General features: G+C 38.3%; 1 protein-coding gene across 5 annotated transcripts in view; it reads right to left on the bottom strand.

Annotated features, from left to right (window-relative positions):
* TTF1 (transcription termination factor 1) overlaps positions 1-15,115 on the bottom strand; it is a 38,744-nt gene that overhangs the window by 7,899 nt on the left and 15,730 nt on the right. For all 5 annotated transcript variants that reach the window (XR_011972241.1, XM_072632782.1, XM_072632784.1 and 2 more), the window contains 3 exons: positions 14,928-15,017; positions 9,007-9,072; positions 3,037-3,122 (listed from right to left, as the gene is read on the bottom strand). Coding sequence is in view for 4 of the 5 variants with exons in the window: in XM_072632782.1 (XP_072488883.1) it covers positions 3,037-3,122; positions 9,007-9,072; positions 14,928-15,017 (242 nt within the window). In the remaining variant the exon portion in view is untranslated. The remainder of the gene's footprint in view (positions 1-3,036; positions 3,123-9,006; positions 9,073-14,927; positions 15,018-15,115) is intronic.

The following is a 15,115-nucleotide window of genomic DNA, read 5'->3' on the forward strand; positions in this document are numbered from 1 at the left end:
CAGCCACTGCAGCAGCAGAGACCTTGGCCTAAAAACCCTGGCAGAATCGAGCTAGCTGATCTGGATCTAAGTCCTGAGTGGCAGTTCTGGAGTGGGGAAGAGTGCTGGTGTTGTGTAGTTAGTGGAGGCTCTAGAGAGGGAATTTTACTCGCAAATGCTGGGCAGAAAAACTTGTGGTTGCTTCCAGATCGGAGAGGAGTCATCTCCTCTCCCTTGATTGTGCCACCTTGGAGGAACTGAGAACTTACAGGTCTCTAAAGTATACCCTCCACTTGACAAAGGGCTCAAAAGTCAAGTAACTGGCTGAGAAAATGCCCAAAAAAGGGAAAAAAAAAATAAGACTATAGAAGGTTATTTTCTTGGTGAACAGGTATTTTCTTCCATCCTTTCAAATGAGGAAGAACAAAGCATACCATAAGAGGAAGACATAAAAATCAAGGCTTCCACACCCAAAACCTCCAAAAAAATATGCAATGGTCTCAGGCCATGGAAGAGCTCAAAAAGGATTTTGAAAATCAAGTAAGAGAGGTGGAGGAAAAATTGGGAAGAGAAATGAGAGCAATGCAAGAAAAGAATGAAAAGCAAGTCAAAAACTTGCTAAAGGAGACCCAAAAAAATGCTCAAGAAAATAACACTTTTAAAAAAATAGACTAACTCAAATTGCAAAAGAGGTCCAAAAAGCCAATGAGGAGAAGAATGCTTTAAAAAACAGAATGAGCCAAATGGAAAAGGAGGTTCAAAAGCTCACTAAAGAAAATAGTTCTTTAAAAATTACAATGGAGCAGTTGGAAGCTAATGACTTTATGAGAAACCAGGAAATTACAAAACCAAACAAAAAGAATGAAAAAAATAGAAGACAATGTGAAATATTTCACTGGAAAAACAACTCACCTGGAAAACAGATCTAGGAGAGACAATTTAAAAATTATGGGACTACCTGAAAGCTATGATAAAAAAAAGGGCCTAGATATCATCTTTCAAGAAATTATCAAGGAAAGTTGCCCTGATATTCTAGAACCAGAGGGTAAAATAAATACTGAAAGAATCCACCAATTACCTGAAAGAGATCCCAAAAAAGAAAACTCCTAGGAATATTGTAGCCAAATTCCAGAGTTCCTAGGTCAAGGAGAAAATATTGCAAGCAGCCAGAAAGAAACAATTCAAGTATTGTGGAAATACAATCAGGATAACACAAGATTTAGTAGCTTCTACACTAAAGGATAGAAGAGTTTGGAATAAGATACTCCAGAAGTCAGAGAAATCAGGATTAAAACCAAGAATCACCTACCCAGCAAAACTGAGTATAATACTAGGGAAAAAAGGGTCATTCATTGAAATAGAGGACTTTCAAACATTCATGATGGAAAGACCAGAGCTGAATAGAAAATTTGACTTTCAAACACAAGAATCAAGAGAAGCACGAAAAGGTGAACAGAAAAGAGAAATCATAAAGGGACTTAATGAAGTTGAACTGTTTACATTCCTACAAGGAAAGATAGTATTTGTAACCTTTGAAACTTTTCTCAGTATTTGGGTAGTTGGAGGGATTATACACACACACACACACACACACACACACAGACAGAGGGCACAGGATGAGTTGAATAGGAAGGGATGATATCTAAAAAAATAAACTTAAGGGGTGAGAGAAGAATATATTGGAAGGAGAAAGGAAGAAATGGAATGGGGCAAGTTATCTCTCATAAAAGAGGCAATAAAAAGCTTTTTCAATGGAGGGGAAAAGGGGGGAGGTAAGAGGGAAAAAGTGAAGCTTACTTTCATCACATCTGGCTTAAGGCGGGAATAACATGCACACTCAATTCGGTATGAAAATCTATCTTACACTATAGGAGAGTAGGGGAGAAGGGAATAAGTGGAGTGTGGGGGGGATGACAGAAGGGAGGACAAATGGGAGGAAGGAGTAATTAGAAGTAAACACTTTTGGGGAGGGACAAGATCAAAAGAGAGAACAGAATAAATGAGGGGGCAGGATAGGATGGAGGGAAATATAGCCAGTCTTTCACAACATGACTATTATGGAAGTCTTTTGCATAACTACACATGTACAGCCTATATTGAATTGCTTGCCTTCTCAGTGGGGATGGGTGGGGAGGGAGGAAGGGAGAGAAGTTGGAACTCAAAGTTTTAGGAATGAATGTTGAGGATTGTTTTTACATGCAACTGAGAAATAAGAAATACAGGTAATGGGGTACAGAAATCTATCTTGCCCTACAAAGAAAGAGAGAAGATGGGGATAAGGGAAGGGAAGGGTGTGACAGAAGGGAGGGAAGATTGGGGGAAGGGATAATCAGAATGTGAGGTGTCTTGGGGTGGGGGAAGGAGAGAGATGGGGAGAAAATTTGGAACTCAAAATCTTGTAGAAATGAATGCTGAAAACTAAAAATAAACAAATAAATCAATTAAAAATAAATAAATAAAATGCTGCCTTATTATCTAAAAAAAACAATTCAAAGAATAAACAAAGGCCTCCAGCATGTTCAGTAAACCCTCCTTTATGGGAAGAGTATTTAAGAAGGATAAAACTCACATATTATGAAAAGCCATGGATGGGATGAAATCTGGGTCAGTGGAGGAAATATCCACATTTATAAGTTCATGGATCCACTGATATATTGTAGTATACCAGATGTCTAAGTGTAGATTTTAAATTGCTTTTTTACATACAATGTCATCTAAACACCTTTTTTGAGCAAAAAGGATCTCTTTTTACTGTCAAAAAACTTCACAGACCCTCTCCCCCATGACAGATACTATTTACTTTATTATCTGTTGAGAAAAAAGCATGACAAATAACTATTAACTCAGTAATATGTTAACAAGATTTTTGTTTTTTCCCATTAACATAAATGAATGATCATATAAAAAAGCATTTGCACATTTCTCGGGGGTCAAATGGAGAACAAAGTGATGTGAATTTGTAGTCTGGGTTCACAGTTCAAAAGCTGAAAATATTGATCTAAGCCAAATACCCCTGGCAATAAAGTAAAATAATATTGCCAAATTAAGAATACTGACCTGGGAAAGTCTTCTTCTGCCAAAGAGGGACACAGGTAGCTTTTAGTTTGTAAAACTTAGATTGAACATAGGATGGAGGTACATCTCTAAAAAAAAAAAAGCAAGCAAGAAAGAATAAACATACCTATAATATTCAGCATTTACCAACTCACAGATTCTATATCATGAAAAAAATATATTATTGGTATCCTTATTAGTGTTGTTGTTTAATGATGTCTGACTCTTTGTCAGACCCCCTTTAGGAGGTTTTCTTGGCAAAGATACTGAAGTGGTTTGCCATTTCTTTCTCCAGCTCATTTTACAGATGAGGAACTGAGGCAAACTTGCCCAGGGTCTCACGGTGTCTGAGGCCACATTTGAACTCATGATAAATCTTTCTGATTCCAAGTCCAGTGCTTTATCCACTGTCATGTAGCTGCCCATACAACTATTACTATTAATATCTAATTAAAATGGCTAGAAACCAATTTTTAAAAAAGAAAACGGATCAGAAAACACTTTTCTTTTGCTTATAAAAACACTAAATATAGAGTGCACCTGATTTTAAGAAACTAATTTAAAGTAGTCAGGGGGAGAGAATTTCATTATTTTTCCTCCCAAAAGGCTAAAGCAGAAATAGGACCTGGGAGATGAGCTAATCCAATTAACTCAACTTAAAGATAAGGAAAGAGGCCTGTCTAGACTTCAATTTCCTTTTCTATAACATGAGGGAATTGAACTAAATGACCTTTATGGCTCCTTCTGTAGCTCCGAGTCTAAGACTTGCCAAAGGTCACACAGCTAATGAAGTTGCTAGAGCCAGGAAGAAAACAACAATATTCTTTACAATATACAGCAAGGCTCAGTTCGCCATTTTAGAAGGTTCACATCATATTTTTAAGCAATTACTTTTCAAGATTTTTAGTTCATTTAACAGTGTTCTCAATTGTAATCAACCAGTCACACAAGTATTATTACTTACTATGTGCCAGCAACTGTTCTAGGAGCTGGGGATACAGAGAAAAATGAAGGAGTCTTTGACCTCAAGGAACTTTAATCTATAAAGGCAGACATTCACCTACAAAGGGCTTCCTGTAGAAGGCACTACTTGAACTTCTGAAGGAAATCAGGGATTTTAAGAAGCAAATGTGAAGAGGAATCACAATTCTGATGAGGGGAGCAGCTAGGAGAAATGTATGGAGATGGGAGATGGAGTGCTGTGAGGATTAGCGAGGAGGACATTTTGGCTTGTACTGTAGGCTACAGGAAGGGTAGTAAACAGGCTGAAAAGAAAGGCTAGGGCCAAATATTTAAAGGTTAAAGGGAGGATTTCATACTTTATCCTAGAGGCAAAAAGGTACCCCTGGAGTTTACTGAGTAGCAGAGAGATATAATCAGAGCTACAGTGAAGGAAGATCTCTGGCAGCAATGTGGAGGATGGAATGGAATGGGGACAGACCTGAGGCAGGGACACCAATTAGAAGGTCACTACAAAAGAATCTGAGAGATGCGAGCACTGGCTAAGAACAGACATAAGGAACCAGAGAAAAGATGTTGAAGAAGAAATTGTGAGATTTGATGACTAACTGGATATATTGGGTGAAGGAGAAGTCATGGATAATGGGAAGGGGTGGGGGGACAGCATGTATTTATTAAGCACCTATTATGTGTCAGACATTGTGCTAAGTACCTGTGTATTATGTACATTATGCTAAGTGTTATATAATTTGATCCTCATAACAACCCTGGGAGGTAGATGCTATTATGGCCATATGATAGACGAAGAAACTGAGGCAAAGAGAGGTTAAGTAACTTGCCCAGGCTCACACAGATAGTAACTGTCTGAGGTTAGATTTGAAGTGAAGTCTTTGTGACTCCAGGCCCAGCACTGCATCCATTGTGCCACCATCTATCTCATAATGCCACAGATATGAACCTGGAAGAATGGTAATATCTTCAAAAGAAATAGGGAAGTTTGGTAGAATCAATATCACAGAGTAAAAGCAGTGACCTGTTAGAGCTCTCCTCCAAAACCTTTCAAAAAAACATGTGCAAAATGACTAAACCAATTGTAGATCAGTAGAAGCTACAAAATGACAAACAAACAAATTTCTAGCCTAAGACCATGTGGAAGGTCAACAGGAAGGGTCTATCATGCTGGGCTGGGAGTGGAGTACAGCTTGGTATGGGCTGTGCTGGTGTAGACAGAACTGGAACAGGCCTTAGGGGACTGAACTGCTGGCAGCTGCTGTGGTTTCCAAACTTCTCAATTCACAAACGCCAAAGATAGCTTCAAAGGTTAGTGGGAAGGGTGTCTCACCTGGCTGAGAGAGCAGCATGGTCTGGCACCAGCCCTAGCCCCAGTCACTGCTGAAGCAGAGACTTCCTCTGGAGCCCTCCACTTAACAAAGAACTCAAAAGTCAAGTAATTTGGCTGGGAAAATGAGCAAAGGGGGGGGGAAATGGGAAAAAGAAACAGACTATAGATTCTTACTTTCTCAGTGAAAAAGTCATTATGTCATTGGTGATGAGGACGATCAAAACATTAACCAGAAGAAGACAACAAAGACAAAGCTCCTGCATCTAATGCCTCCAAGAAAAATATGAATTGGTCTCAAGACATGGAAGAGTTTGAAAAGGATTTTGAAAATCAAGTAAGAGAACTAGAGGAAAAATTGGGAAGAGAAAAGTGAGTGATGCAAGAAAATCAAGAAAAATGAGTCAATAGCTTGTTAAAGGAAACCCCAAAAAAATGCTGAAGAAAATAACACCTTTAAAATTAGACTAACCCAAATGCAAAGAGATCCAAAAAGCCAAAGAGAAGACTGCCTTAAAAAGCAGAATGGGCCAAATGGAAAAAGAGGTCCAAAAGCTCACTGAAGAAAATAATTCCCTAAACATCAGAATGGAGCAAATGGAAGCCAATGACTTTATAAGACATTATAAAATAAAACCAAAAGAATGAAAAAATTGAAGACAATGTAAGTATCTCATTGAAAAGACAATTGACCTGGAAAATGGATTCAGGAGAGATAATTTAAAAATTATGGGACTACCTGAAAGTCATGATCAAAAAAAGAGCCTAGATATCATCTTTCAAGAAATTATCAAGGAAAAGTGCCCTGATATTCTAGCACCAGAGGGTAAAATAGAAACGGAAAGAATCCACTGATCACCTCCTAAAAGAGATCCCAAAAGGAAAACTCCTAGGAATACTGGAGCCAAATTCCACAGTTCCCAGATCAAGGAGAAAATATTATAAACAGCCAGAAAGAAACAATTCAAGTATTGTGGAAATACAATCAGGATAACACAAGATTTAGCAGCTTCTACACTAAGGGACAAAAGGGTTTGGAATATCATATTCCAGAGGTCAAGAATCACTTACCCAGCAAAACTGAGTATAGTATTTCAAGGGAAAAAATGGAACTTCAATGAAATAGAGGACTTTCAAGCACTTTTATTGAAAAGACCAGAGCTGAACAGAAAATCTGACTTTAAAAATGTAAGAATCAAGAGAAGCATGAAAAGGTAAATAGGAAAGAGAAACCATAAGGGACTTATTAAAGCTGAACATGTTTCTACATGGAAAGATGACATTTGTAACTCTTGAAACTTTTCTCAGTATTTGGGTAGTTGGAGGGATTATATACATATATATAGACAGAGGGCACAAGATGAGCTGAATAGGAAGACATGATATCTAAAAAAATAAGCTTAAGGGGTGAGAGAGGAATATATTGGGAGGAGAAAGGGAGAAATGGAATGGGGCAAATTATCTCTTATAAAAGAGCAAGAAAAAGCTTTTTCAACAGAGGGGAAAAGGGGGGAGGTGAGAAGGAAAAAGTGAAGCTTACTCTCATCACATTTGGCTTAAGGAGGGAATAACATGCACACTCAATTTGGTATGAAAATCCATCTTACACTACAGGAAAGTAGGGGAGAAGGAAATAAGTGGAGTGTAGGGGGAATGACAGAAGGGAGGGCAAATGAGAGGAGGGAATAATTGTAATGGAGTATAGAAATCTATATTGCCCTACAAGAAAAGAGAGAAGATGGGGATAAGAGAGGGAGTAGGTGTGATAGAAGGGAGGGTAGATTGGGGGAAAGGGTAATCAGAATGCATGGAGTTTTGAGGTGGGGGAAGGGGAGAGATGGGGAGAAAATTTGAAATTCAAAATGTTGTGGAAATGAATGTTGCAAACTAAAAATAAATAAATAAATTGAAAAAAAAGTTTGAAGCACAATAAAAAAAAAGAAAAAAGACAAAGGTCTGCCACATCTTTGCTTGTGGACAGGCTGGAGAGGTCAGAGTGGCCCTACATGGAGAAGTAGCTCTGGTAGGATGGCGTGGTGCATGCCTATAATCCCAGTAGCTGGGGAGGCTGAGGCTGGCAGATCTCTGGAGCTCTACAGCTATGAGCTGTAGTAGGCTAAGGTGATTGAGGGTCTGCACTAAGTTGAGCATGCATACAGTGAGCTTGGAGATGGAAGCAGATTACAAATGACATAAGGAGAGATGAACCAGTCTAGGAAGGAAATGGAGTTAAAGTTCCCATGCTGTTCAGAGTAGATCTGGGCTCGTGAGCTTCCCAAGCTTCTAGCCTGGGTGAGACTTTAAATGTCTGTTCAATACACAGACTCTACAGCAGTCTCATCTTGGTAATTCTGCCCCCAACCCAGGCCTCCAGTCTAGAGGCAGTGGCAGCAATGGTGGAGAAGGCTGGTACGTGCAGTAGTGGTGCTCCAAAGCTGCCCAAAGACAATTAAGGGGTGCGAGTCCAGAGTTAAGACTTAAGTTTAAATCCAGTCTCAGACACTTTCCAGCTATGTGACTTAACCTCTGTCTGCCTCAGTTTCTTAACTGTAAAATGAGAATAATAGCAGTACCTTTTTCTCAGGGTTGTTGTGAGGATCAAATGAGATAAATGTAAAAAGGCTTTAGCACAGTGCCTGGAATATACCTGTAAGGACTTACTAAATACTTGTTCCCTTCTCTCATGCAAGGTAAGGGTATGGATGGGCTCAGCTGTGGTCACTAATGATGGCTGCTGCAGGAACGGTGAAGAGCTGGAAGACGTGAGACTAGTCAGTGGTTTGTGGCTGATCAAGCTAAAGCTTGTCTTTCTTCCAGGCAGCTGCTAAGTTCTATGAAGATGTGCTGGAAGTTTTCCTTCTTTTAAAGCCTCATCCAACAAGAACATTCTCCAGGAAGCCTCCTCTTCCTACAAGATCATGCACCTGATTTTCCTTGTCCAGTTTGGTTATGTGTGTATTATTTTATATAAATTGACAAATATTTACTCATCATCATGTAGACCATACTCTGCTAAGAACTGCAGGGGACATAAAATTATCTTAGAAATATAAAATGAGAGAAATTATAATCTTATAATTAAGTTGGGGAGACAAGTCTAACAGGAAGGGGGACTGTGTGGTTGAGTGTCAAATGAGTAAAGAGGAAAATAAATTTTTTAGACAGGTTTGGGCTGCTAAGTTTTTAACAACTGGCTCTCTGAAAGTCCACCTGATACTTTTAAGTTGAACCTGCACATGGCCAATCTGTTTTGATTGGGTACACATGTTTGTAATAAGGGTTAAGGGGATTGGGAGAGAAAGCAGATCTTCATTTGAAAAGAAAAATGAAAGGCCTTACAGGTCTGACAACAGCATGGTTTGGTCAATACCATGGTCAGTCAAACAAAGGAAAAGTAAAAGTGTTTGTTGTCACAGAGATGAGCAAAATGAAAACTCACTCACCTCTTCCTGGTTATATATTATAGTTGAAAACTCACTCACCTCTTCCTGGTTATATATTATAGTACATAAAATTCCCTTTTCAAATGAAGTGAAATTACTAATACTTATCTAAAAATCTTACGTTAGTTTAATGTTGTTCCTAAAAATTTACAGGTCACCTCTTTAGACTGAAACATTTATATTACATGAATATTACTTCTGATTAGCCTAACATCAAACAAATGTTCTTACCCAATGGCACCAGCAAGGTGTTCCCAATTAACTTCATTAGCTTCTTGTACTTTCATTTGATACAACCTGAGAGGAAATCAAAATTATATGTTAATCAAATCTGTTGTATGTCAAGTCCCTTATTGGCCAAACAATAAATCAGAAGAAAGCATAAAGCAGGTCTACCAATGGTTTAAAAAAAAGAGAGATGAATGGACTAGGTAAACAAGAGGAAAGGAATACAGTAGCTTAGCATTTGAGAAATCCAAGAACACAAACTCTTGGAGGAAGGATTCAGTAACTTATGGGAAAACTAGAAAATAAGTCTGCCTACTGATTTGGACCAGGGATTCTTAAATTGGGGTCCATGAAGGGCAAAATTTTTTTTTTGATAACTATTTCAGAATAATCAATTTCTTTGTAATCTTCTGTATTTTGTTTTGTTCATTTAAAAATATTATGCTGAAAATGTCTTTACTGCCACAGGAGTAGAAAAAAACCAAAACAACACAATAAAGTTAAGATCCTCTGATTCAGATACAACATACCAAAATTAACTTCTAATGGATGAGATTAAATCCAAAAATTCACATTATTTAAAAAATTTAGTGAACAATGAAAAGTATTTTTCACAACTGTGATTAGGAAGAAAATTCATAACCAGACAATGATGAGGAAATCACAAAGGACAAAATAAAACTGTCATTTAAATTATTTACAATTTAAAAGCTTTTGCATAAACGAAGTCCAAGGAGCTAGAATAAAAGAAGTCACAAACTGAACAAAAATAAATTGCATCCAATATTTGACGAAACTCTGACATTCAAATTCTCTAGGGAACTGATGCAAATATGTAAGAGCAAGAGCCACTTCCCTATAAATAAGTAGTCAGAGGATATGAACAATTTAAAAAATAAGACATGCAAATTATCAACATCCATGTGAAAATTACGTTCTAAATGACAAAGTAATACGAGAAATGCAAATAAAACAATTCTGAAGTATCACCTCACACCTGTCAAGTTGACAAAGATGATAAAAGATGGACAGTCAATGCTGAGGAGGCTGTGACAAAACAGGAACATTAATACACTATTGTAGGGGTTGGGAATTGGTCTAACAATTCTGGGAAACAATTTGCAATTATGAATGAAAAGTAAATTGGATAGTCATACTTTTTGACCCAGCAGGAAACCAACCATTGGACTTTTAACCCAAAGAAATCAATAAAAAATGCCTTGCATATATAAAACTATTCATAGCAGCACTTTTTTGGTAGGAGCAAAAAGGTTAAAACAAAGTTTAGGTACATAATGGTTAGGAGATGTTTGAACAAATGGCAGTATACAAATGTAACAGAATCAGCAAAACATGGGAGGACTAGCATGAACATACGTAGAATAAAGCAGAATTGAAACAATGGACATAATAATCAATAATGTAAATGAAAACACCATAGAACTCAGATCAAATGCAATGATCAGTGAGGGTTCCAGATGTCTGTGCTGAGAGGTGGTGGTCTATAGCTGTGGAATGCTGCACAAATTCACTGCTGTATTTGGCGGTTTTCCTTAACTGCTACTTTTTAAGAGAGTACCTTTCAGTGGATATTTGTATGATTTACTGGGAAGTAACTGTATAAAAAACAAAGAGGACCAAGAATGCATTTAAAATACAAACTGCAAGCCCAAATGTTCTCTCAATGTCAAAAGTTCCAACAATCTTCTTAAACTTTATTTTCTATTTAATGTTACTGAAACTGTGATGTGTGGTAAATGCAATTTATTGAACACTATAGAGCTTACTCACCAACTCTATTTAATCTATCTACACACAGCAACAAAAGACTTTTTTTCCATAAAGAACATTTTGGCTAGTCATCCCCAAATAACTAAAATGACCCCAATCTGCCTCTTAAATGAAATAAAACATTGAATCTTGTGTTTAATAAATAATCTCTATCCATTTGCTCCTCTTTGCTTAACTATTCTTATTCCACTTCATACCCAGGGTAGTGTTTCCTGTTAACTGGTTTACCAAACCACATTCCCAAATGTGCACTTCACTCAAGTTTTTACATGTAGTTTTTTTTATTCTTACACACATACGTATATATATATGTACACACACACACACACACACACATATTTTTGAGTGTTTCTCATATGGACTACTCTCTAAGAATGGGTGGGGGCACATGCCAATGGAGCCAAGACGGTGGAGAAAAGGCAGGGACTCACTTGAGATCTTCCCCAAATTCCTCCAAACAACTTTAAATAATGCCCTCAAACAAATTCTGGAGTGGCAGAATCCACAAAAGCACAGAGTGAAGCAATTTTCCAGCCCAAGACAACTTAGAAGGTCAGCAAGAAAGGTCTGCTGCACTGGGATCAGAGTGGAGCAGAGTCTATGCCCCAGCCAACCAGCAGTAGGCCTTGGAGAGCAACTAAATCCCTGGTGCCAGTTTCCAGATCTTTCAGCCCACAGATGGTAAGGAGGTCAGACAGCTGGTAAGAAGATTACAGAGGTCCCTTTGCTGGCACTAGGGGCAGGACTTTGTTGCATTGCCCAGACTTGGGATTTAGGTTACAGTCCTGGGTCTCAGTCCCAGGGTAAGGAGGAACTTGGGGCTACAGGGGAGCTGGGACCCTGGTCATAGTTCCAGGGTGAAAAAGAGTGTTTGTGGTCACTCAAAGAGAGTACGGGTTGGGAGAGTAGTAAACGTACCTCTTCCTAGATCATAACAACTTGGAAGAACCAAAAACTTAAAAGAATTATCTCTGAAAACAGCTACACAAAAAGCCTGAAGCTTGGGACAGTCCCCCCTCTACCCAAGAAGCAGAACCTCACTTTAGCACAGAGTTAAAAGTCAAGAAACAGGCTGGAAAAATGAACAAACAGCAGAAAAAGATCCTGACTATATAAAGTTACTATGACGACAGGGAAGGTCAAAACAGAAACTCAGCAGAAGACAACAAAGTCAAAACTACTACATCCAAAGCCTCAAAGAAAAATATGAATTGGTCTCAGGTCGTGGAAGAGCTCAAAAAGGATTTTAAAAATCAAGTAAGGGCTAGAGGAAAAAATGAGAAGACAAATGAAAGTGATGCAAGAAAATCATGAAAAAAAGTCCGCAGTTTGGTAAAAGAGGCACAAAAAATACTGAAGAAAATAACACTAAAAAACACAATAGATAGAATGATAAAAGAGGCACAAAAATTCAATGAAGAGAAGAATGCCTTGAAAAGCAGAATTAGCCAAATAGAAAAAGATATACAAGATGGGAGGAGGGAGCAACTAGAAGTCAACACTCTTGGGGAGGGTCAAGGTCAAAAGAGAGAATAGAAGAAATGGGGGGCAGGACAGGATAGAGGGAAATATAGGTAGTCTTACACAACACGATTATTATGGAAGTCACTTGCAAAACTACACATATATGGCCTATACTGAATTGACTGCCTTCTCATCGGGGATCGGTGGGGAGGAAGGGAGGGAGGGAAATTGGAACCCAAAGTTTTAGGAACAAATGTTGAGAATTATTTTTGCATGCAAATGGGAAATAGGAAATACAGGTAATGGAGTACAGAAATTTATCTTGCTCTACAAGACAAGAGAGAAGATGGGGATAAGGGAAGAGACGGGTGTTAGAGAGGAGGGTAGATTGGTGGAAGGGGTAATCAGAATGCTTGGCGTTTTGAGGTGGAGGGAGGGGAGAGATGGGGAGAAAATTTGGAACTCAAAATTTTGTGGAAATGAATGTTTAAAACTAAAAATGAATAAATAAACATTAAAGAAAAAAGGTATACAAAAATTCACAGAAGAGGAAAACAGTACGAATTGTGGGCAACATATAAGCATTTTCAAAATATAAAATGGGAAGCTTATAATCAAGTTGGGGAGATAATTCTAAGAAGAGAAGGGAGTATATATATTTAAGTGTCACTTGAGTAGTGCAGAAAATAAGCATTATAGGTAGGGGCTCCCTGGTAAATATTAAACAAGCAGTTCTCCAAAATCTCACCCAACGCACTTTAAAGTTTAATCTGCATTAACATTTTCCCATCACCTTCTTAAATCTAGATAATCAACAAAACATCAAATCTTGATTTGGAGGATTTGCTTATTTCCAAAGTGTAAAGGATCTCAATTAAAATGTTATAACTGCCTCTACATGGTTTGAACTGGCTCCAGCATTACCTCTGTGATTAGAAGACTCTAAAGGAGGGACAGAAAAGCAAAGTCTCAAAGAAGTGATGGGATATTAAATTGAGTCTGGACGGACAGACAAGATTTACAGAGGAGGAAGATGTGCCAGGTGCAGTAAGCTACATGAGCCAACTTATGGAGTCAAGAAGGAAGAAAGTATGCTTGGAAGGCAGTGAATAGACCAGCTTAGCTAGAAAAGAAAATTCAGGTTGTGGTATAATGAAATAATCATTGGCAAAAATGGAGGTTTGGATGTAAAATATCCATTTCTATTCTACTCCAGGCAAACACATCTTCTCATCTTCTCATTTCTAAATTTTAACATCATTCCCCGTTCTCTATCTTTCCTCCAGTCCCACTCTAATCCTATTTTTTTTTTTTCCCAGCACAGTGCCCCACAATTAACCTCTTCCCTAATCTGCATTCTTTCTGTATCTACCAACTCGGGTCTCCCACATCCATTAAAAAACAAAAAAATAATCTTCATGTGAACCTGGGATATTCTCTGACAATCACCCCATGTTTCTCCTGCCTTGGACAGTCAAAGTCTTAGAAAAAGATGTCGACTCCCTCCCTCTCTTTTCTCAGCCTTCATCACTTATGAAACTGCTCTCTCCAAGATTACTAACTTGAATGGTCTTCTCTCAATCCTCATCCCTCTGGAGCTTTCAGCTGCATCTGACACTCGACAGCCCTGCCCTTCTGCAGTCTCTCTCCTCCCTGGGTTTTCATGTCACTGCTTCTCTCTTGGTTCTCCTGCCAGTGCAATGACTCCACTAAAGTTCCCTCTGCTGGATCATCCTGCATAGCTTGCCCTCTAAATGTGGGGATTTTAGAAGACTCTCTCATGGGACCTGGTCTCCTCTGTTCCTGCAGAGGCTCTCTATGACCTTATCAGCTACCATGGATTTAATTATCATCTCTACGCAAATGATTCCTAGGGTTTACCTAACCAGCCCCAGTTTCTTCCTTGAGATCCTGTCCCACATACCTACTGACCATTTGGAACTGACTGTACTGTAGGCAAGTCAAGTTCAACAAGTCCATTTTCACTCCTCTTCTGAACTTTCCTATTCCTCTCAAAGGTACCACCATCTTCCAGTCACTCAGATTTTTAACCTTGGAATCACCTTTAATTGCTCCCTTTTTTTTTTTTACCTCCCATATCCATTAAGTTGCCAAATCTTTTGAATTCTACCTTCACAACATCTCTCAAATTCAACTTCTCTCCACCACATGGCCACCACTCTAGTTGTAAGCTCTGATCATTTCTTACTTGGACTACAGCAACAGCCTAACTGGTCTCTTTGCCTGAAGGATTCCCTTTCTCTAGTCCATCACCACTGCCAAAGTTACTTTCCTAAAGCACAAGTGGAACCATGTTATTCTTATTTAATAGTAGCTCCACCACCTTTAGATAGAGTTAATAGAAACTCCTTTGTGTGGCATATAAGACTTTTTATAAATCTTACTGGTTTTAATAAGCATTACTGTCTTTCTGTGATCTATTCAAGTTGGCTTTTCGGCTGTTCGTCACACACGCCCCCACACCTCTCATTTCTAGCCTTTGTACAGGTTGTCCTCCATACCTGGACTGCACTCCTTCCTCACTTCCATCTCTTACAACTTTGTAAAGTATCTGACATATACTAGACATTTAATAAATATTTTTTGATTGATCTCCTTATGAAAAGTTTCAAAGGCTAGAGCTTTAAACACTTTTCAGTTTTTTGTACCTTTCAATAAGGTTGATTTTAGCACGCAGAGCACTGGTCCCACGGTACACAACCTTCCCATTGGTCATCCGCTTGGTTAGAATTTCAGGCCTATGTTAAAAGTGACAAATATACAAAATTATTATTTCAGGGAAAAGCTTTCATAGGAAATATACATTTTAGTAATTTTAGGTCACTAAATCACTCTC

The sequence above is a fragment of the Notamacropus eugenii genome, chromosome 1 (assembly GCF_028372415.1).
Source record: "Notamacropus eugenii isolate mMacEug1 chromosome 1, mMacEug1.pri_v2, whole genome shotgun sequence".
Lineage (NCBI taxonomy): Eukaryota > Metazoa > Chordata > Mammalia > Diprotodontia > Macropodidae > Notamacropus > Notamacropus eugenii.